The 22,261-nt window shown below is 69.0% G+C and overlaps 2 protein-coding genes across 4 annotated transcripts in view; one reads left to right on the plus strand and one right to left on the minus strand.

Annotated features, from left to right (window-relative positions):
* LRP1 (LDL receptor related protein 1) overlaps nucleotides 1-7,935 on the minus strand; it is a 96,008-nt gene extending 88,073 nt beyond the window's left edge. Inside the window, exon 1 of the mRNA XM_067314090.1 lies at nucleotides 7,840-7,935. Coding sequence (XP_067170191.1) covers nucleotides 7,840-7,912 — 73 coding nt within the window. The 5' untranslated portion in view covers nucleotides 7,913-7,935. The remainder of the gene's footprint in view (nucleotides 1-7,839) is intronic.
* A 3,587-nt stretch (nucleotides 7,936-11,522) lies between these two features.
* On the plus strand, nucleotides 11,523-22,189 carry STAT6 (signal transducer and activator of transcription 6). 3 transcript variants are annotated; one of them, XM_067314193.1, is made up of 22 exons: nucleotides 11,523-11,590; nucleotides 14,914-15,044; nucleotides 15,322-15,460; nucleotides 17,200-17,283; nucleotides 17,389-17,527; nucleotides 17,697-17,758; nucleotides 17,840-17,988; nucleotides 18,078-18,209; nucleotides 18,304-18,492; nucleotides 18,568-18,655; nucleotides 18,751-18,873; nucleotides 19,014-19,106; nucleotides 19,213-19,419; nucleotides 19,494-19,588; nucleotides 19,696-19,832; nucleotides 19,912-20,058; nucleotides 20,195-20,264; nucleotides 20,349-20,465; nucleotides 20,578-20,682; nucleotides 20,805-20,891; nucleotides 21,498-21,647; nucleotides 21,719-22,189. In XM_067314193.1, exons 2-22 carry the CDS (start codon nucleotides 14,929-14,931, stop codon nucleotides 21,912-21,914), a joined length of 2,625 nt encoding a protein of 874 aa, XP_067170294.1. In that variant the 5' UTR covers nucleotides 11,523-11,590; nucleotides 14,914-14,928; the 3' UTR covers nucleotides 21,915-22,189. The 3 variants fall into 3 exon arrangements, with proteins under 3 accessions (XP_067170294.1, XP_067170292.1, XP_067170295.1); XM_067314191.1 differs by having other exon boundaries at nucleotides 21,498-21,650; nucleotides 21,719-22,188; XM_067314194.1 differs by lacking the exon at nucleotides 11,523-11,590 and adding an exon at nucleotides 14,213-14,304 and having other exon boundaries at nucleotides 21,498-21,650; nucleotides 21,719-22,188.
* Nucleotides 22,190-22,261: the final 72 nt, after the last annotated feature.

Raw genomic sequence — 22,261 nt, forward strand, 5'->3', positions numbered from 1 at the left:
CCTCGCCTTTAACCTGCCAGTCACCGACTCGGGCACACAAAGACACAGCAATCAAGGGCCCTTTAAAATGCACGCTCATCCCCGTCACGTGCGGTGCTTCAGCTCAATTTGGAGAAACAGCATCTTGCAAGAGGCTAATTAGTCCACCCAATTAAAGATGCAACTTTCAACTCAATTAGACTCTTTCCCAGTCATCTGCAATTCACATTTGGGCACCTCAGTCCACGCATTTTGGAAGAAATTAAAGACCTGCTCGCCTCTTCCCCGGCACAGGCTGCTTTTCTTGCTCGTCGCCTGCACAGCACCTACCAGCACCGTCCCACCCCAGAGAAGTTCTGAGCTGCCAGCAAGGCCATTAGTCAAAATTTTGGTTGCCTACCCCTTAAGCCCATGATTAGCTTTAAGCAGCGCTGGGACTGTCTTTAATCCTGCAAAGCATCTGCATGATTGTAGCTTTAGCCTGTTCGGTTCCCTTGGCTAAGAAAGGACATTGTACGTCTATATTTAGCACTCGAAATGGCTGGACTGCACTGGGGAGAGCAACCTCGCACAACGGAGTAAGATCCAGCAAAACAGTCCTCACAACCCACCCGGCATTTTCCCTTCTTTAAATAAAAGGCACAGAGCGAAGAAAACAAGAAGTTTGAGCTGAATTAGAAAACACTGAAAATATTTGCTGCTGCTGCTGCTGGCAGGACAGGCTGCCAAGGTACATTAAATGTAAGTGACTGAAAAGTTAAGTCAACAGCAAAGCCCGGTCTGTAAATAGCTCCAAGCTGGTCTTGCACTGCCCTGCGCAACACGGAGGAGAGGAAAAACCCATCTCCTCCGCGGCAGGCTGCGGCGCGGATAAACTTCTCGGAGCAGGGTACAATGGGGGCTGGAGCCAGCAGTGTCCCCGCTCCGCCGGCCCTCAGAAACAGCAGCTTTCCCGGGACTCAGCTTACAGGGACCGGCAGGCTGTCAGGTGAATGGCGAGCGCGCGGTGCCCACTGCGGGACCCGAGCCCCCGCGCGCGGCACGAGGGACGCTGCAGGGAACGAATCCAGAAGTCGCTCGGCAGGAGGTTACGCAGATAAAATCCAGTCCAAGCACAACGAAAGTCTTGTCTGCTTGGCAGAGTGCGGAGACCACAGGAAGGAAACAGGAGAGATGCATTCATTGCTGTCGGGCTGAGTCAAGCTCGCCTTGCCGGCACCAGGAACACGCAAACTCTCCAAGGAGCCAATTTCCCAACCCTGGAATTGCTGGATTCATCCCGACTCATCCATTGGGCTTCAGACACAACTCTCCTACTCATCCAGGCGTCTTAGCCAAACCCTGTGACTTGCTGGGGAAAACAAGCAGCGTAACTACTTTGCACTTTTCCAATGCCCCTCCTCGGCCCTGCGAGCAGACGGACGACTCGCAGGGAGAGCAGCGGCACCCAAGGGGGGGGGGGTTGGCTCGGCTGCCGCGGGAGCCTCCGTCAGAGGTTCAGTGGGAAGAAAGATCATCCACTGAGCGCGCGGGCTGGGGAAGTTATCCCACAGGTACAAGCGAAATCCCAGAGGAGCCCCAGGCTGGCGGCTGGCACGGGAGCCGAGGCTCAGTCCCTCCTGTCTCCTTGGGTACCAGTGCCATAGCAAAGCGGCAATGGAAACCTCCCAGCTGCAAGGGAGCTGCACGGCAATGAACACGAGCAGGGCATCGGTTTCCGAGAGGGAGCAGCAAGAGCGCACACGAGCAGCCCCCGGTCCCCAGCGGACACGAGATGGTAGAGAGACCTTGGCTACAGGAACCCACCTGACAGCAACAGCAACGCTCCCGCTTACCTCATTATCCTTGCACAATAATGACTAGCACAGTAATCAATTAACCGAAGTGCCAGCACAAGGAAACACAGAGCACACGTCAACAGCTACGCTGCAGATGCCCTGAATACCCAATATCCTCAGAAGACTGCCAGTCACCTCTAAAACCCATCAGGGAGGCCCCCCATTTCCAAGCCTTGGGATCCCCACTGCCCAAAGCACTCCCTCATCACCTCTCTCCAGCCCCCACCCTTAATTCCAGTCTCTCCACATTGCAGATCAGCTCAAAACCCTGGGAGACATGGAAAATAAACAGGATGTTCCTGGAGTTGTCAAGGATAACATCCTTGGATGAGGAGTGAAAGGAGAGGGGCTGAGCTCAGGCCATACATGGTCCTTTCCCAAATAACCCCCCTCATCATAGGAAGACCATACGGACCCAGGGCAAGAAGGGGTCCAGGTCCTATGGAGCAAGAGGAGAAACCAAGGCAGGGGCCACACAGAGGCATCATCAGACCTGCTCAGAGAGCCTACGGCAATGCCTTAGCTGCCAGGCTGCACGGGGACGTCGGGATGCAGCTGTGCCGGCATCCAAATGGATCAGACCCGCCAAGAGAAGAGGAAAGGGGCTCCATCTCCATACAGCAGCTGGGAACCAAAGCCCTGATGGATGAAACGGCTTTTTGGAGGACCTGGGGCTTAGTCAAATTCCACCCTGGAGCCATCCGCCTTCCCCTCGTTTTTTCACAGCCATTACAAGGCAGTTTTACAGCCCTCCTGCTTGCCTGAGCATCCTTCCCCTTTTCCTCTGGGATCACAGATTCACGCCTCTCCTCACCCGCTCACCAGCCGTAACCCTGCTACAGGTCTTGTGCGCAAGAGAGAAAGCTCCATTTCCCAGCCCAAAGCCCCACACTTCCGCCCCGAGGAGGGGGTGCAGAAGCAGGGCACATCTGCAGATGGTGGTGGAGAGGAGGGTCCAGCAGCCCTGGCTTGGTCCCTCCTGGCCCAGCGGCACAGCCCGGCACCAAGGGCTTTCGCAAGCGTCTCGCGGCTCCGGAAGCACTGAGCCGGTCACGCGCACCCAGGAGCCGAGATTTCACCAATGCTCCGCCGCGAGCGAGCGAGCAGCCCAGGACTGCACACTATCCACCCCGCAAAGCTCGCCCCGGCCTCAGCAACGGCCCAGACAGGGAAGCTGCCGGCCTCGTGGTCGAAGCAGGCAATGGGGATAGCGGACGAGAGGGCTCAACCGCTCGAACCTCAACCCCACGAACGCTGGCAAGCAGCTCTCCGTCCTCGGGGCTTCGGAGCAGGGGTCGGCACAGGGACGGAGAGAAGGGGGAGCGTCCCTGGAGCGATGCAGGGACGGGGTAAAACATAAATGCAAAACCAGAGACACCCTTCAGCAGAGCAGCCCTCAGGCCAGGTAGAGCCAACGCTGCTGGGGACAGGGCTGGACACCCCATGACCCACCGAGGCTCCTGCTGCCACCTGGCCACCGCTGTCCTGCAGCGGCCACCTCGACTGCCAGGCCCAGGACAGGGTCCCCAGCACAGGAGCAGGCAGACAGCCACCATGGTCATAGCTTCTTGTGTCAAACCGCACCTCGTCCCCAAGCCTGCAGAGATGCCAGTAGAACGCCAGCCCTTTCCAAGCAGAGGGAGAAGCTTCCCCAGCGGGTTAGGTGACCTTTGGTCTTCCGGCTTCCCAGAAACACTGTTTCTCCATAGCCGCGTTGCAGCTGATCCCATCTCCAGGGGAACAGCGCTCGTGGCTAATCTGGGAGTTCCTCAGAGGGGCTTTCCAAGACGGGCCCCAGGAAGATCCCCTCCGCATACCCTGACCCCACGCAGCCAACCCCTGCCTCGAAGCTGCTGGCCTCGTCGCCCTGTCCCCCACAGGGAAACGCAGGAGAAGGACTACGCTTTTGAATTCCTGCCCGAGAGCATCACGTAGCAGAGAGTTCCTCAGGTTCAGCTGTTTTGTGTATTTTTTTCCTTTAATTTGTCTCTGTTCATCAGCTTTAAGCCTCTTGTTTCTATGACCAGAGGTTCCCTCTTCTTCCCGCCCCAGGAGTTTTGCCGAGACAAGGTGGCACTCAACAGCCGGTGCCTTTTCAGAAGCTCTGCGAGAGTCAACGACTCCAGCGACCTGCCGGGGGCAAATCTCTCTGCTGCATCCCTAGGACCTCTTAGGTGCATTCGCAGCTGCTGGCATGGGTGTCTGCACCCTGGCCATCCCACACGCTCGCAATGAGAGACTGCTCCTACTCGGAAGGAGCCCAACCAACCAAGACACTGCCGGGACGGGAAAGGAAGAGTCACCCCATCCCTGCCCTGCAACAAGCCTAACAACCAGGTCCGGGTCCCTTGAGACACTCCCCCATCAGACTAACGTTCCTGGTTAAGTGAAAAAGCATCTGTGTTTCTCTTCCCAACCTCTCTCTCTGCCAGGTTCCTGGGGAGTGAGTCACTCTTGCAAAGCTAAATCTAGACAGTTTGGCTGCTCCACACATCCACACCTTGCCAATCACGCAAGACTGCAAGGCTCATCCTACTCCGGCAGCAAGATCCAGAAACACAAAAGCTGCCCCGGCTCGAAATAACCCCTCAGAAGAGCGCTCCCACTCTCCTGCCGCTGGCAACAGGCAGCACCCAAGACACCCAAAGCCTCTTGTGCCATCCCCAGCCGGAGAAGGGAGCCGGGTCCGGCGGGCAGGGCTGGAAACGGGGCACAACCCACAGGCAGGCCACCCTGGCAGCACACCTCTGCACCGCTGAGCACCGGGGTGACGTCTGATGGGCTGCCATGCTTTAACACCTCCATCCCCTCCAAGCCAGCAGTCACCCTTCATGTCCATGCAATGCCTGCAGAGGTTGCAGGCCCAGCTGTAGCTGATGCTGCAGACACACGACGACGTGATCCCGCGCTCACCAGCACGGGCAGAAAACAGGTCTTGCTCATGAATCCTCCACACATCTCCATCCAACCTCAACGGGACTCTGGATGCCAAGGCCTTTGAGGAACAAGGAAAGACTTGGGTGGTTTTGCTCTTCATCAGCCTTACTAGCGCACTGGAGGAGAAGCACCAAGAGCAGGAGGGTGCGAACAGCCTCCACTCCCTCCCGGTTCGCAGGCTCCTGCGGAGCAGGCAGAGACGGCATGGAGAGAAAACCACAGGGAGCAGCAGGGACGTGGAGGACGAGGCGGAGGACGAGGCGGGACGCGACAGGTTGCGCACAGCTATTCCCACCTTTGCGCACCACCCGCTCCAGCGGGCGATGAGGAGGCAACGCAGCGGCTCCACCCGAGAAGGGGCCAGCGCCGGCAGGCTTTGCCGGGGATGCTCAGCGGCTGGCCCGCTGCCGCCCGCAGCCTGTCGTCCTCCCTCAGCTCACGTCGCTGGAGAAGGAGCACCCAGCACCCTGCTCCGCTCCTCCAGGCACTGTGGCCATACCCAGGTGTACTCACGACGGAGGAACCTTCTCTTGCCACGGGAGTAACGAGGAGGTTCAAAGAGCGGAGCAGCCTTGGGGGGTCAGAGGAGACCCTCCACCTGGCCGCAGGTCTGCTGGGAGCAGAGCATGCCCCAAGACCCGCACGGGAGCCCCGAGCTCAGAAGCACAGCCCTGATGCCCACCATGGAGCGGAGGGTCTCGCTGCAGCCCCCAAAGCGCCCCGGTGCTCTGCCTCCGCTGAGCCCAGCGCGGCTCTGGGCCCGTGCGAACGTGCTTGGGGAAACGTGTGCACGTGTGCAGCCCTTGCACGCCAGACCGCCAAGGCGGCGAGAGGAAAGCAACGTGCCGAGTCGCCCCCGCCGCCCCTAACCACACGCGTTTCCAAAACGGTGGTGGCGGGGCAATCCCTCACTGCCCGTGCTGCCGCTCCCCAGGGCTCCCGGCACAGTTTGCCCATCCCAGGGAGGTTCGACGCCCCGGAAAGCGGGAAGAGGAGCCCTGCAAGATAGGAGCTGCGCACCAACGCCCTTTGTCACCCTGGAAAAGCTCTTCCACCCACCCCATCTGCTGGACTTTGTCTCCTATCTCTTCTACCGCTGGAGCCAGAGAGGGATTAACAGCTTCCAGCAGGGCACACCAAGGGAGCAGGTCTGGGGGCAGGAGCAGGACCGGTCCCTGGATGAGGAAGGAGCGTGTGGAGGCAGGAGCCCTGTCCCGCACTGCTGCACTGCACTGTCCCTGCAACCCGGGTCCCCCGGCCGGTGCCACCACGGCCAACGCGCCGCTGCCCGTGCCGCATTCCGGCATGCACCACCGGGTGCCCGGCCTCCGAGGCCTGCTCCATCAGTTATCAAACAACGGCCCCTGCGGAAGCAGCAGGACTCCCCAAAACCCCCTCTGCAACCTCCCCTCCAAGCCTCAGGCGGCTCCTCACTCCCGCAGCTCCCCGAAAGACACGTCTTGCAGCGCTGGGCTACGCAAAGGGGGCTGGGATCGGCGCACCCCGAGAAGGGAGAGGCTGCTGCGCAGCCAGCCGTTTGGGAGGAAAGGGGTCGTTTCTGCGCCCGGGTGGGGAGCAGGGCAGAGCAACTTCCCTCTGGCACATCACCGCGCCGTAGCCCGGTTTCCAAAGGCAACCCAGCTTATGTAATGATGGATGCCTGTCCTTCCCGCCCCCGCCAACTTCTGAATTCGGCGGCTGCAAACCACAGCCGAAAGAAGGGGAAGATGTCTCGAAGGCACCAGGGCCACGCGAGTTCAGCGGGAGCAGCCGGACCTGGAGCCGCAGCCACGCTGCGGGGAGGGGACATGACGGGCACGGCACTGCTCGTGCCACCCCGGGTGCCACGTCTGCCCTTCAGAGCGGGTGCCCACACCGCCGGCTGGGTGCGGGATGGGGACCACGGCTCCAGCCTCCTGCGGCACCAGCTGCTAATTTGGGGCAGGAGAGTTAATTTGGGGCCGGGACGGTATCTAGCCCTTGCCTGCACCTCCTGCCCGGCCCGCGGGGCCTCGTCACGGGCCTCGCGCTGCTCCTGCCTCTACCGCGACACCAAATAACCGCAGCTTCGCACGGTCCCCTCCAAGGCAGGAGGCCAGAGAGCACAGAAGAGCCTTCCCCAAAAAATCCCCTCACCAATAACCCCCTCCAGATCCGTCTGCCTTCATCAAGCACTTCTGCCTAGAGGGAACCCATAAGAGGAAAACACCGAAAGCGAACCCAGAAACAACCCCCGTTTCTGTGCTTTTAGAGGGAAAAAACAGCCTTCTGCCCCATGCATTCAAACGTCTCGAGGAACTTCTCCGCTGCTGGCTGCTTGTTAAGCTGCCAGCTCCTCGGCGCACTTACACTGCCAGCAACAGCCCCTCGCACACTCAAAGGCAGCGGCGACCGAGCTGACGAGCTTGCAGAAGTATTTACTGAACAGATCAATACTAACAGGGAACCAGACGTGCGCGGCTTGGGAAAAAAGCAGCCGGACGGGGAGGCCGCCCGGTAAACGCCCCCGCTGCCCCCGGCGCGGCCGGGCCGGGCGGCAGAGCCGCCGCCGCCGCCGCTGCTCCGCGCTCGCCGCCCGCGCGGAGCGGGAGAAGCGGCCGCGTTATGCAAGAGCGGGAGCGCGGGGGGGGGGGCGCCGGGGGCCGCCGGGAGGCGCCGCGCCGCGCCCGGGGGGGCGAACTCCGGCCGCGACGGCTATTTACAACTTTCCTGCTCGGCTACGAGGGAATAAAAACCCTTCTGATTCCGGGGGGGGGGGGGATATTCCAGTGAGGCGTTATTGAAGCTAATGGAGAGGAATGGGAAAATTACCTTCCAGTGATACATGGGGGGGGGGTCATTTTGCTTTATTTGCGGAAAATCTGGGGAAAGTTTGCAGCGGGAGGAGGAGCCCCCCCCCCCCCAAGGGCAGACCTCCTCCCCCCCCCCCCGGTCTCCGCCGCTCCGCACCCCGCGCGGGGACGAGCCGGCCCGGCGGCCCCGGGCCCGTCCGCCGCGGCCCCGCCGAGGGCAGCGCGGCGCCGGTGCGGCGGCGGCGGCGGCCCCCCCTCCGCGGCGAGGGGCGCGGCGGGCGGCGCGGACTCACCGTCGAGGGCGCGGGCGGCGGGCGCGGCGAGCAGGGCCAGCAGGCAGGCGGCGAGGGGCAGCGGCAGCCCCATGCCGGCGGTGCGGCGGCGGCGGCGGCGGCTCCTCACGCCGTGGTGCCCGCGGGGCGGCGCGTCCCGGGCCCGCGCACCGACATCCGCGGAGGGCGGGGAGGGGCGGGGAGGGCCGGGGCGGGCGGCGAGCGAGGCCCCTCCGCCTCGCGGCCTGGGCGGCGGCGGCGGCGGCGGCCCTCGGGACGGGGCGGCCGCGGGGGCGGGGGGCTGCGCGCGCCGCCGCCGCGGGATGGAGCGCGCCGCCGCCCGCTGACGTCACCGGGCCCGGGCCGCCGCGCGGGGGGCGGGGGGCGTCGCGCGCCGACGGCAGGGGAGGGGGGTCGTGCGCGGCGCCCGCGCGGTGCGCATGCGCGTGCGGGGCGGGGGCTGCGCGCCCCCCCCCTCGCTAGCCCGCGGGAGGGGCTGGAGCTGGGGAATGGGAGTGGGAATAGGGGACAGGGGACAGGGATAGGGGCTGGGGAACGGGAATGGGAATAGGGGACAGGGACAGGGGCTGGGGAATGGGAATAGGGGCTGGGGCAGGGATGGGAATAAGGGATGGGGATAGGGATAGGGAATGGGGCAAGGGCTAGGGCAGGGCTGGGGATAGGGGTGAGGGGCTGGAGATAGGGGATGGCAATAGGGGACAGGGCAAGGGATGAGGATGGGGCAGGAAATGGGGATAGGGGATGGGAATGGGAATGTGGATGGGATAGGGGCTGGGGGATAGGAGCAGGGGAGGGGATAGGGGCTGGGGGACGGGGCGGGCACGCTGCGAGCCCCCGTCCCCCCCGCGGGCAGGAGGTGCCCCCGGGGCAGGCGCAGGGCTGGGGCACCCCGGCGGGTGCCAATGCAGCAGGGCGAGGGGGGGGCTCACGCCCCTCCGCTGCGGGCGCCGGGCCCTTCTGCCCCCAGCCGCTTGCTGCCAGGTGCCGCCGGGGGGGGCTCACACCGGGGGGGGCTCACTCCTCGGTGAGGCCCGAGGGGACAGGGGCACCCGTGGCATCGCAGGCGCCCTCCCCGCAAAGCCACCGGATGCGCTGCCCCCCCAAACACCCCTGTCCCGCCGCCCGCCACCGCCTCTGCATCGCTGCAAGCTGCGATTCTGGACGCTCCGAGTCAGGGCCGCGCTGCCAACAGTGCAACGCGGGGAAGGGCCCCGGGCATCCGGCCGGCTCCGGGGCCCCGGGCACAGACTGGGGCGGGAGGGGCCCCCCCGACCGGCACCCCAGCCCCGGCCAAGCATCGTGGGCGGCTCTGGCATCCCAGCCAGGACCACGACATCCTGCAGCGGCCGTGTCACCCCATCGCGCCGCAGTGCGCGGGGAGACGGGGGCGCGTGAGACAGGCGCAGCGTTGCAGGACCTGCTTGCGACCCCCCTGAGTGATGTCACCCGTTGCAGCAATGACATCACATGCTGCCCCCCAAGCTGGTGGGATGGGGGGGTTGGCCCCGCGGCCAGCGGCAGAGCGCCCAGCTGGCTCGGCTGCCGCCTGCCAGATGTTCGGGAGGGCCCAGATGTTCCTGGAGGCAGCCGGGGGGGTGCAGCAGGTGCCCCCGGGTGGCAGGGCTGCCCCGCGCCCCAGGCCCCCGCTGTTGTGCAAGCCCATGGCGCTGGGCCGGGCTGGCAGCAGCTCCCATCCCGCAGCCGCCAGGAGCCCTCCCATGCCTGGGCCGCGGCCCCCGGCCGGTCCTGGCCCTGGCTCCAACCCACAGGGGAGGATGGGGCGCCAGGATGTGCCCAGCACTGGGTTTGCACCCGGGTGCAAAGGGAGGTCAGCAGACGTGGGGCACCAGCACCGCCAGGGCCCAGCCCAGCCAGATCCGGGGTCCGTCCGTGCCCCGTGGATGCAGCCCATGGGGAGGGCTAGGGATGGATAAAGGCGCAGAGGAGCTGTTTGTCTAAAGGAGGGGGTTTTCCGTAGGGTCCCGCCTTGGCAGGGCTGGAGAAATTCCTTTCGGGGCCTCTTCCCCGCCTCCCGCGTGGGCCGGGAGCACAGGATCCCCGTGCTCGGCCCGCTGTGGCCGGCGGTGGAGGAGACGTGGCAGCCCGCGGCGGCGCGAGGGCTGGGGCCAGCGGAGAGCCGCCCGCACGGCACCGCGCCGTCCCCTCGCGCAAGGGGCACGCGCAGCTCTGGTGCAAGACGGCTGCGCCTCGTGCCGCCAGCGCACCCGTTGCAGGGGCGCAGTGGGGCACCCCGTGCAAGGGGCGCACGGCTCCCCGGAGCTGCGCTTGCACCCTGCCAGGCGCAAGGCCCAGGAGGAGCAGAAACGTGCTCTCCCAGAGCAGCAAGCCACTGCCGGGCGGGGGGACGGGACACCGGGAGGGGGCTGTGCAGGGCGCGCCCCCCCGAGTGGGGCTGAGCTGGGTGCACCCCATGGCACAGAGCAGGACGCACCCCCCCGAGTGGGGCTGAGCTGGGTGCACCCCCATGGCACAGAGCAGGACGCACCCCCCCGAGTGGGGCTGAGCTGGGTGCACCCCCATGGCACAGAGCAGGACGCACCCCCCCGAGTGGGGCTGAGCTGGGTGCACCCCCATGGCACAGAGCAGGACGCACCCCCCCGAGTGGGGCTGAGCTGGGTGCACCCCCATGGCACAGAGCAGGACGCACCCCCCCGAGTGGGGCTGAGCTGGGTGCACCCCATGGCACAGAGCAGGACGCACCCCCCCGAGTGGGGCTGAGCTGGGTGCACCCCATGGCACAGAGCAGGACGCACCCCCCCGAGTGGGGCTGAGCTGGGTGCACCCCATGGCACAGAGCAGGACGCACCCCCCCGAGTGGGGCTGGCCGGGTGCAGGAGCCGCCCCTGCTCGGGGTCGCTGCAGCCCCCCCGGCCGCGCACCGCCCCCGCCGCGGGCCGGTGACAGCGGCGGTGCAGCAGCGCCCCCTGGCGGCCCCGGGGCGGCCCTGCATCCCGGGGACAACGGGCGGCCTGCACCCCCAAAGCAGCGTGCACCCCCAAAGCAAGGTGCACCCCCAAAGCAATGTGCCCTCCAAGGCAATGCGCACCTCCAAAGCATGTGTTCCCCAAGGCAACGTGCACCCCCGAAGCAATGTATTCCCCCAAAGCAATGTCCCCCCAAAGCAGTGTGCCCCCCCCAAAGCAATGTGCCCCTCCAAAGCAGTTTGACCCCAAAGCGATGTGCACCCCCCGAGCAACGTGCCCCCCCGCGCTGCAGCGGCGGGAAGGCTTCGCTGCTTTGCACGCTGCGGGCAGCAGAGCAGCCCAAAGCGGGTGCGCGGCCGCGGCGGGGACACGCGTGTGCGGGACCTTCCCGCACGCGCAAGGTGCAGCCAGGACGCGGATCGCTGCGCGGGGGCCGCGGGGCCGGGGAGAGCCGGGGCCGGGGGGCTGCAGGGGGGCAGCGGGGCCCGGCCGGGGGGTGCGTGGGGGTGGTGGGGCGGTGGGGCGTGGGGCCGGCCGGGCCCGGGGGTCCCGGGGCGGGCTCCGGCCGGGCCGAGCCATCCCGTCCCATCCCATTCCATCCCATTCCGTCCCGTCCCATCCCATGCCGGGCCGGGCCGGGCGGCGCACGCAGGCGCCCCGACGTCTCCTCCCCTTCCTGGCGCTGGCGAGCGGCGGCCGCGGGTGCCCGCTGCGGGGAGCCCGGCCCCGGCCCCGGCCCCGGCCGCCCCGCGCCGCCGCCGGCCGCCCCCGCCCCGCGGCGCGGCCTCCCGCGGGGCCCCCGCCAGGTAACGGACCGGCACCGGGAACTGGGACGGGACGGGACGGGACGGGACGGGACGGGCAGCGCCGCGCCGCGCCGGGCCCGCGGCCGAGGCAGCGCCGGCACCGCCCCGGGCTCCGCGCAGGGCGGCGGCGCCGAGGAGCGCGGGACCGGGGGGGCCGGGGGGGGCCGGGGGGCGCGGGGCCGGGGGGGCAGCCCGAGGGGCGCGGGGGGCGCGGATGGGGGCGCTGTGGAGCAGCCCTGGGGTCGCGGGTGCGTGCTCGCCGTGGGGCAACCCCGTGGGGCGTGTGTGGGTGCACCGCAGAGCAGCCCGGGGAGCGCGGGTGCGTGCGCCGGGGGGCGGCCCGGGGGGCGCAGCCAGCTGCGCACCGTGGGGCAGGTTTGCAGCCCGGGCAGCAGCCAGGCCGGGTGCTGCGGCTCCAAAAGCCCTTCCCGGAAGGAAGGAAGGAAGGAAGCGGGGCGGCTGCGGCAGGGTGGGTGCCCGCCGCCAGCTGGCTGGGGACGTGCTGGGGAAGGGGAAGCTGCCGCTGTGCCGCAGCCCGTCCTGCCCGCGCTGCCGGACTGCTCCGCTTTGCTCTTCTGCTTTCTTCCACCCGCGCCAGCCCATGGGATGGGGCCGCTGCACCGCTGGGCTCTGGGGCAGCAGTGCAGTTGCCCGAGTCGGGTTTCCCACAGGGCGGGCTGCAAACAGCCGCCTGGCCCAGCCCGGCCTCCCTGCAGGCATCCCGCAGCGCCGGAGGCAGCTTTCCAGCCCCGGCTTGTCCCCAAGCCGGCTGGCATGGATCAGCGCCCAGGGCCCGCGGGCAGTGTGGGGGAGAAGGGGGCCAGGAATGGGAGCGCGGCAGCAGGGTGGAACGCCCGTGCTGTCCCTGACTGGGCTGTGCAAGGATGAGGATGGACCCAGCAGGCGGCTCCGGATGCGCCTGTCTGCAGGCAGGGGGAATTCTGCAGCCACCTCGGCCTGTGCGCCCACTCTGGGGGCGAAGCGCACAGCGGGATGTCTGGATGTGGCACAGTGTGCCACGATGGCCGGGCGCTGCCTGTGGGGATCAGGGCCCCCCTGGGGTCCGGCTCTGGATGCGGCATGGCGTGCTGTGATGTCTGGGTGCTGCCTGCGGGGATCATGGCTCATGTGTGGTTCGGAGCGCCCTGGCGTGCTGGCCTGGACATGCTGTTGGGGCAGTGTTTTGGGACAGGATGGTGGAAAACCACCCATGCTCTGGGCCTGCAGAGCTTCCAGGTTCAGAGGCCGGAGCGTCTGGCTGGATGCAGCCGCCCAGGATCACTGGGAGAGGCCCAGAGCCAGCAGGCACCTGGGTGCAGGTGGAAGCACCGGCCCAAAGTCCAGCGCCAGAGCCTGCGGGCACAGCTGCCAGCTCTGTGCCACCATCCCGGGGCGCTGCGCCGGAACACTGCTGAGCCCCGGCAGACTCCACAGAGAGGATCCCGCGGCGGCGGCAGGGGCTTGATCCCACCTGGGCTTCCCGTGGTGGGAGTCCCGGCAGGGCAAGCCCGCTGGGAAAGCCCTGGGCGCTGGCGCTCTGCTCCCTCTGCATCAACCGCCCTGGCCCCGTGCCGGGCTCGTGGTCGGCTCGCCGCGGCGTGGTGCCTTCGCCGCGGCCATCCGTCCTCGCCATGGGGCGCCCGGCATGGGGCCTCCCCAGGGACACGGCGGCGAGGCTGCAGCAGAGCTTGGGTGTCCGGGCGTGGCGGGAACCTTGGAGTGCCTTTACCTGGGAAAGCCCCGGGAAACCTCTGCCCTAGTGCCGCGGAGGGCAGGGCCGGGCACTGCTGGCTCCCTCGCCTGCCTGACCGGCTCCGCGGGGAGCTCGGGGGGGGGGCGGCCGTGCCCGCAGGGGCATCGTGCTGCAGGGGCTGCAGCGCATCGCCCCGGGTGCTGTGGGGCCGGGATCCGCGCCTCTCTCCCGCCCGGGGCCGGCGCTGGCACTGGGAACGCGGGTCCGAGCCCCCCCCGTGGCGGCCGGCTCCGCACTCGCCCGGCCGCGGGGCTTCCTGCTGCGGGCCCGGCAAACACCACGTGGCCCGCTCCGTGCCAGCTGCTGCCGCGAAGGCGCCGGGAGCCGCCGGAGCCGCCACGGGAAACCTCGCGCGGTTTCGCCCCGGCCAGGGCGTCGTTGCAAGAGCCGCGTCTTGGCAGGGAACGGCTGTTTGCCGAAGCGGCGGGGAAGGGAAACGCCGCGCGTGGGAACCGCCGGTTGGGAAAGGAAGCAAACTGGGGCACGGCCGTGCGGGAGAAGCGGGGGGCTCCCGTCCCGCTGCCGGGAGGGGGGGAGCGCAGCGGCTCGCGCGGCCTCTCGGCGAATTCGGGCATGCCCGGCTGACGCGCCGGGTTCGCCAGCCGGCGGCCGCCCGCCAGCCCGGAGCAGAAGTACGCGTTGGGCGGGTGGAGGAGGCCGGGGCCGCGGGGGCCGCGGGGCGCAGGGGGCCGCGCCGCCGTTGTTTTGCGCTCTCGGCGACGTTGCCCTAGTGACGTTGGCTTCCTTCCCTTCACATGGTTCCTCGGCGTCCCCGGCGGCTCCACCTCCCGCCCGGGCTCCTCCGGCCCTTCTGCGCGGCGCAGACCCGCTAGGGAAATCGCTGGCCGCGGGGACACGTGACGCGTCCGCCCGCGGCGACGGGAAATCGGCCGCGGGGCGACGGGCCCAGCCGGGCGCCCGGGGGCGGCGGCGGCGGCGGCGGCGGCAGCCCCGCGGCGAGGTGGGCGCCGGGGCGTCGCGGGGCCCGCGGCCCGCCGCCAGGCCGCTGCCGCCAGAGGCAGCCGAGGACGCGGGAGGAAGGCAGCGGGCGGCGGCGGGACGCCGGGAAAGGCTCGGGCCGGGCCCCCGCCGCTGGCCTCCCCCCTCGCTCCGGCCCCCTCCCGCTTCCCCGGCAGCTGGAGGCTGCGGTTCCCGGCGGTGGGCCAGTGCCCGCCCCGGGAAGGGGCTTCCCGTGGGAGCGGGGCGGCGGCGGGGGGCAGGCGGCATCGCCACGGCCGCCCCGGCCCAGCGGAGCGTCTTCCCCGCGGTTTCCTCCCGCTGCTCCCAGCGGGGCCGGGGCCGGGAGCAGCTGCCCCCCCTGCGGACACCCCGGTGCCAGAGCCCGGCCTTCTCCGGAGGCGCAGGGAGCCGAGGTGCAGGCGGCCCTGCGTTGCCCAAGAGGCTCCGCACGGATCGGCGCTTCCTGCTCCTCCTGGCACGGATTTGCACCGAGCGCCTGGCCGGACGGCGGCTGCCTCGCGCAGGGGGAAACCGAGGCACCGTCCTGGCCGTGGTGCCGCAGCTCTGGCCCCCTCCCGACTCACGGCCCCTGTCCGCTGCCTCTCCACAGGTGACGGCTCCCAAGATGTCCCTCTGGAGCATTGTCTCCCAGATGCCGCCGGAGGAGTTCGGCAGCCTCTTCACGGAGTTCCCCCGCAGCCTGCGCTGCCTCCTGGCCGACTGGCTGGAGAACCAGCCCTGGTGAGTCCCTGCGGCGCCGCCGGCCGGGCACTGCTGCGCTTCGGCACCGGCACGTGCAGCCGGCACCGCCTGGTCGTGGCTCCCTTTTCATGCCTGCGGAATAATCCCGACAGTAAATCCCTTGCCTGCGGGATGGCCGCACCCGGCTCTGCAAGCACGGCTTCAGGACGCGCTTCTGCCCTGCGCAGTGCAATGGGGCTGCGCGCAGGCAGGTCCTCGGGGTCCGGCGGGGCAGGAGGGCAGCTCGTGCCTGCTCAGCCCTCCTCTCCCTTCCCAGGGAATTCCTCCACGGCTCGGATGCCTTCTGCACCAGTGTGGCCGGCGGGATGCTCTCGGCCATGCTGGAGAAGCTCCGGAGCGCCGCCAGCAGCGACGGGCAGCAGTGCCAGATCCTGCAGCAAGTCAGCAGCCTTGAGGTGCGGGGCCGGGCGCAGGGCCGTGGGGCTGCCCCTGCCGCTGGCACGGCACGGCACGGCCCGCGGAGGCTTGCTCGGCCCGCGCTCGGGACGCGCCGGCGGGAAAGGGCCGATGCAGCGAGCCGGACCCCTCACCGCGGCCGCTCTCCGGGCCTGCACTGTGCACCAGCAACGAGTTTGCGAGGACTCGGCGCCCGACGCTGGGTGACGCGGGCCGTCCGGGGGCTCCGGCGGGGCGGAGGGAGGGTTTGTGCGGGTCGAGCCGTGGCGGCGGCGTTTCCCCTGGGTTCCCCAGCCCGCCCTGCCGGCGCCTCCCCTCGCGGCCGCGGCGCTGCCCGGAGCTGCCCGGCCCCACGGGAGCCCTGCGCCCCCGCCGGCCCCGTGCCCCCGCCGGCCCCCGCGGCCGCCTCACCAGATGTTCCCCATTTTCTACTTGAGTGTTTGATTTCTCCTTCCTCCGTGCAGTGCTGTGTGCGAGTCCTTTGCTGCATTTCCTCCTGCCGTGTGTGCATGTGCGCGCTGGGTTTCTTTTTCTGGGCTGTTTTCTCTGTTTATCAAGGTCTCTTTGAATTGCTCTCTGTCTCTTTTTCCCCCTCTGTGATTGCAGATTTAATCCCTGTCCTCTCTCTCCTGCCACTGAAGCTTAATGTAGGGGCTGAATGGTGCTGGCTCCCAGAGCCCAATTCTGCTTGAAACCCCCTTCTGCTTTTTTTGGTAACAGACATTTTTAATATGCAACATTTGGGAAGGGGTCAACTTTAGTCATAACTTCTGGGGAACAGGGTAACTTTCCAAGACAGTGTTATTGTTTGCTTTTTTGAAAATCTTTTGGGAAGCTTTGCAGATGTTTCGGAGTTTAGTCTTTTTATTTAAAATCCTGGGAAAGAGCCACCCTCCCACGTCCCCCCCACCCCACCATCGTTTCTCATGCCGTAAGAGCGCGAAGCTACTGCTGCGCCGGGCCCAGCTGGAAGGAGCGGGCGCCGGGAGCGGGCAGGAGGGGCCGGTTTCGGCGCGGAGCTGCCGGGTCAGTTGTCGAGCACGGGGCAGGTGACGGGAGCCAGGGGCTCTTGCACAAGGGCGAGGAGACCGGCTGTGGGAGTGTTGGGAATGCGGAGCTGGGAAACGGCCGGGAGGTTTCCAGGCGCCGGAGGAGGGCGGCTGGCACGGCCCCGCTCCCGGGAGGCAGTGCTGCGACGGGTTTCTGCCGCGGCTCCGGAGCGAGCTTGGGAGCAAGGCGCCGGCCCTAGCAGAGCCGCCGCCGCGGGAAGTGGCTGAGGGAGCCGTCCGGCAGCTCGCACCCAGCTCGGTGCTGCTGTTTTGGGAAGTGGCTAATTTGGGAAACGCGCAGAGGGCCGGAGGAGCTGGCACTGCGCACCGCGGGCGGCAGCCAGCTGGGAAATTCCTGTCCCTGTTTTCAGTAGGAAGCGCTGATCCGCCCAGGCTGAAGGCGGCCAGGAAAGTCGTCACCAGGTGTAACGCCGACAACGTCGCAAGGAGCTGCTTGCAGAAAGAGAGATTTTCTTTTTTTTTTTTTTAATTTGAACTTTTTACATGTTTTTATGCTCGGTTTTTAAGTGGTTTTGAAGATGGGAATTGGTTATTTCGGAAGAGCGCGCGAGCGCTTCCATGCATCGGGTCGCGAAGACGCTGGGCTCTGGCGCAGCGCCGTGGGCTGCGGGGACGGCCGGGTGCGTTCCCCCCCCCCCCCCCGACATCTGCTCTGCTCCCGTCTGCAGGGCACCTATCGGCGCGACCCGCTGAGGCTGGTGGCCGTGCTGAAGGGCATCCTGGAGGGCGAGAAGGCCGCCGTGCTCAAGAGGGTGCGTGGCGCCTGCCTGCCTGCCTGCGGGGCACCCCGGGACCGGACCGGGGGGGGGGCCCGACGCGGCCCGCGGCCCCCCTCACCCCGCTCTCCTCTGCCCCAGGACCGGCACCTGCCCCTCAGCTTCCACCGGCGGCAGGAGGAGCTGAAGTTCAGCCTGGGGCTGCAGCGGCTCCAGCACCGGGTCCGCGAGATCCAGGCGCTGCGGGAGCGGAGCTCGCAGCTGCGGGATGGCGCCGGAGGTGAGCGCAGCACCGGCGGGCGCCGGGACCCGTCCGGGCCGCTGCAGCACGGTGCGCGGGTCCCTTTGCATCCCGGCGGGGAGAACCAGCACGCTGCACCCGCTCCCGGCACGGGGGCTCCCGGGGCGGCGCCGGTGCCGACGGGGCTCCCCCTTCCCTCCTGCCGCAGCCTCCCTGCCGCTGACCCTGCGGGACCCGCAGCTGAAGACGGAAGGGAAACTCCCGGAGAGCGTGAGCGGAGGGGCCGGGGGGCCGGGGCCGGGCGCGGGGGGCCGGCGCGACACAGAGCCCGCGGCCCTCGCTGCCCCGCAGGAGCTGCCCGCCCTCGTGCTGGAGGCCGTAAAGGAGCTGGAGGCGGCCAAGCAGCAGGTGCTGAAGCGGATCCAGATCTGGAAGAGGCAGCAGCAGCTGGCAGGGAACGGGGCCGTCTTCGAGGAGAACCTCGCGCCCCTGCAGAAGAGGTGAGGGGGGCGCGGGGGGAGCCGGCGCCCGGCCCGGCCGGGGCGGCCCCGCTTTGGCTCAGGGCGCCGCTGCCGCTGCTTCCCGGCAGGTGCGAGAGCCTGGTCGAGGTGTATTTCCAGCTGCACCAGCAGGCGCTGGCGGCCAGCGCGGAGCTGGGCTCCGAGCTGCTGCCCCGGCTCCTGGAGCGCTTCACCGAGCTCCTGTCCAGCCTGGTGAAAAGGTAACGGCCGGGCAGGGGGCTGCGGAGGTCGGGGCCGCCGGGGGGGGGGGGCCGTGCCGTGCCCCGGCCCCGCCGCCACCCCCGCGTCCCGCAGCTCCTTCCTGGTGGAGAAGCAGCCGCCGCAGGTGCTGAAGACGCAGACCAAGTTCCAGGCGAGCGTGCGGTTCCTGCTGGGCCCGCAGCTGCTGAAGACGTCGGCCAAGCCCTACGTGGTGCGCGCCGACATGGTGACGGAGAAGCAGGCGCGGGAGCTGGCGCTCAGCGCCTACAGCGGCACGCTCAGGTGAGCCGCGGGGCTGGGTGGCGGGGGCTGGGGGGCCGCGCCGCCGCGCCGCCCCTCACCGCCCTCTGCCCACAGCGAGAGCACGGGAGAGATCGTGCACAACGTGGTGGCCCTGGAGACCAACCCCACCAGCGCGACCTGCTGCGCCAACTTCAAGAACGTGGTGAGTGGCGGCCGGCGAGGGGCCGCGGGGGGGACCGGTGGGGGGGGCCGGCGCTGGTGCGTGCCGGGGCTGACACCGGCTTGCCCCCTCCCCAGCTGCTGAAGAAGATCAAGCGCTGCGAGCGGAAGGGGTCCGAGTCGGTGACGGAGGAGAAATGCGCCGTCCTCTTCAGCACCACCGTGGCCCTCACCCCCAGCAACCTCACCGTCCACCTCCAGGTACCATCCCCTGCCGCGGGGCCGGCGGCTCCGTCCGGCGGCTCCATCCGGCGGCTCCGTGTGGAGCCCCGGGGGTGCCGGGATGCTCCCACGGGAGCCGTGGGGACGCCCCGGCTGAGCGGGGGCACCGGCTCCCCCAGGTGCTGTCCCTGCCCATCGTGGTCATCGTCCACGGGAACCAGGACAATAACGCCAAGGCCACGGTGCTGTGGGATAACGCCTTCTCCGAGATCGTGAGTGCCGCGGCGCGGCGCCGGGCTCGGTCCGGCCCCGGGAGCAGAGCGGAGCGGGCGCCCGGCCGGCGGCGAGCGGGCTGACGCCAACGCCGCCCTGCCGCAGGACCGGGTGCCCTTCGTGGTGGCTGAGCGGGTGCCCTGGGAGAAGATGTGCGATACGCTGAACCTGAAGTTCATGGCGGAGGTGCAGACCACCAAGGGGCTCCTCAAGGAGCACTACTTCTTCCTGGCCCAGAAGATCTTCAACGACCACAGCGCCAGCCTGGAGGACTTCCAGAGCCGCAGCGTCTCCTGGGCCCAGTTCAACAAGGTTGCTGGGAGGACTGGCCGGGCCGGGCCGGGCCGCTGCGGCCCCGGGAGCCTCACGCCCCCTCTCTGCCCCAGGAGATCCTGCCCGGCCGGGGATTCACCTTCTGGCAGTGGTTCGACGGCGTCCTCGACCTCACCAAGAGGTGCCTCAAAAGCTACTGGTCCGACAGGTGGGTGCCGCGGGGCATCCGCAGCCAGGGACCGGGCGCAGGCATCCCGGGTCCCACCCCACTGCCCTGACACTGGTCCCTGTCCGTCCGTCCGTCCATCCCTCCAGGCTCATCATCGGCTTCATCAGCAAGCAGTACGTCTGCAAGCTCCTGAGCACAGAGCCCGACGGTACCTTCTTGCTCCGCTTCAGCGACTCGGAGATCGGGGGGGTCACCATCGCCCACGTCATCCGGGGCAAGGACGGTGAGCTGGGGCTGCCGAGGGGGGGGCCGGGGCCGTGCCGGGAGCCCGCCACGGAGCGCCGTGCCCTGCCGCCCCGCAGGCTCCAGCCAGGTGGAGAACATCCAGCCCTTCTCGGCCAAGGACCTCTCCATCCGGTCCCTCGGTGACCGCATCCGCGACCTGGGGCAGCTCCGCAACCTCTACCCCAACACCCCCAAGGACCAGGCCTTCGGGAGCCACTACAACAGTGAGCGGCCGCGGGCGGAGCGGGAGGCGGTGGTGGGGCTGGGGGTGCGGGGTCCCTCGCCCAGGTCCCGCGGGGAGCCGGCGCGGTGCCGGCGCGGCGCGTCACGGTGCGTCACGGCGCTCCCCGCTCCCTGCAGAGGAGCAGACGGGCAAGGACGGCCGAGGCTACGTATCCACCGCCATCAAGATGACTGTGGAAAGCGAAAGGTGGGTGCAAGCGCGCGCTGCCCCCCCCCCCCGTGCCCCCCCTCGCCCCACACCCACGCTGACGGCAGCGCCGCCTTCTTGCAGGGAGCAGCAGCCCCCGGGCGCCGCCGGGGTCCCCCCCGAGGCCGCCCCCACGCAGATGTTCGGCCTGCCGGTGCTGCGGCCCGAGCTGCAGCACGAGAGCCTGCTCAGCCCCATCTGGTGAGCCCCCCCGCCGGTGCCCCCCCGCCGGCGCGCTGGGGCGGGAGGGGGGGACGGAGGGAGCCGCCCCGCGCTCGGGCGCTCACCCCCCCCCCCGTGTCCATGCTTGCAGCCCCCCTGCGCCCTTCTGCCCCCAGCCCGGGCCCCCCAGCTACCCCACAGGCGAGGGCAGCATGAACATGATGGTCTCCGACACCATCGGATCCTCCTTCCCCAGGTGGGAGCCGTGCCGTGCTCGGGGGGGGGGGGGGCGGTGGGAATGACCCATCCTGGTGCCCCACCACCGCGGGGGCCGAGGCGACCCGGGGGGGCTCACGGCGCTCCCGCTCCTCCCTGCAGCACGTCCCCGATGCTCTCGCCAGCCCTGGCCATGGACCCCGCACTGCCCCGCTGCCCCGAAGCCTTCGGGAACCCGCCGCTGCCCATGTAAGAGCCGCCGCGTGCCCGGGGGGTGTGCACGCATGGTGCAGTGCGTGCATGTGTGTGACAGGGCGCGTGCACGCATGGTGCAGTGCGTGCACACGTGTGGCAGGGTGTGGGCACGCTTGGTGCAGCGCATGCACGCGTGTGACGTGTGTGCACGCGTAGTGCAGTGCGTGCACACGTGTGGCAGGGTGTGGGCACGCTTGGTGCAGCGCATGCACGCGTGTGACGGTGTGTGCACGCGTAGTGCAGTGCGTGCACACGTGCAGTGCACGCACACGTGGCAGGGCATGTGCATGCGTGCTGGTGCACGCACAAGCATGGTGGGGCTTCTGCGCACGTGTGGCAGGGCATGCACACGTGCACACGTGTGGCGGGGCGTGTGCAGGCTGCAGCACACGCTGGCATCCTGTGCACATGTGTGCTGGCGCGAGGGTCCTTCCCCAGGGCGCCAGTGCTCTGCAGCTGGCCCCAGCGGGTGCTCCCCCCACGGAGACCCACGGCAGCCCCCCAAGCCGAGCACCCCGTCTCGGGACCGGAAAGCCCCCCCGGGGCAGGTAGCTATCGCCCAGGCTCCGTGCAACCCCTGCGCCGCTCTGCGCCCCCCAGGAGCTTCATGGCCGGCCAGTTCCTGCCCGGGGAGCCCCCGCAGCTGCTGACCGGCGGCCCCTCGCCGGAGCCGCAGGACGAGGAGATGCCCGAGATGGGCCTGTTCCCGGCGCCACCGCTGCTGGAGCCGCCGCCACAGGGCTCCCCAAGGTGGTAAGCACGGAGGGGCTGGGGGGCAGCGGGAGCCCCCGCCCCGGCTCACCCTGCCCCTCCGCCCCTAGGATCGCGCCCGGCATGGAGCTGCCGCCCAACTCCGACTTCGAGCAGTTCCTGCAGGAGATGTCGCTGGAGGGCTCCCCGCTGGGCCCCCCCTTCGCGGCCCCCCCGCCACGCGGCGCCTACCCCAGCCCCAGCCCCCCGTGCTGGGGGCTGGCGGAGGCTCGCTGGGACGACGGCGTGCGGCCGGGGCAGGCGTGAGCCCCGCGGGGCAGCCGGGCTGGGGCCGGGGCCGCCTCCGCGTCTGGTTTTTCCGGACTCGATGCAACTTGTGCCGGGGTGGAAGCTCTGGCGGGGGAGGGTTTTTCCGCGGGGGGGGGCAGTGCTGCGGTGACGCCCTGCTCCCCCCCCCACCCGCGTATATGCTGCACTTTGGATAGAGCCGCTGCTGCCAGCGGGGCGCCGCGGCCCCCGGGGGGGTGCTGGGGCTGAGCGAGCCGCGGGGGCGGCAGCCGTGCCCGGGATGCGCCGCGGCCGGGGGCTCGGGCCCCGCGCGCCCCCGCAGCCTGGGGCTGGGCCGAGGCAGGGAGAGGGGAGCCTGGGGGTGT

The sequence above is a fragment of the Apteryx mantelli genome, chromosome 33 (assembly GCF_036417845.1).
Source record: "Apteryx mantelli isolate bAptMan1 chromosome 33, bAptMan1.hap1, whole genome shotgun sequence".
NCBI classification, from domain to species: Eukaryota; Metazoa; Chordata; class Aves; order Apterygiformes; family Apterygidae; genus Apteryx; species Apteryx mantelli.

Excerpts from the sequence above, each read along its gene's own strand:
- STAT6 (XM_067314191.1), top strand. The coding sequence starts at position 14,929 with ATGTCCCTCTGGAGCATTGTCTCCCAGATGCCGCCGGAGGAGTTCGGC. Across the intron at positions 15,461-17,199 it reads AGCAAGTCAGCAGCCTTGAG|GGCACCTATCGGCGCGACCC; the intron begins GTGCGGGGCCGG and ends TCCCGTCTGCAG. Across the intron at positions 20,059-20,194 it reads CTTCGGGAGCCACTACAACA|AGGAGCAGACGGGCAAGGAC; the intron begins GTGAGCGGCCGC and ends CGCTCCCTGCAG.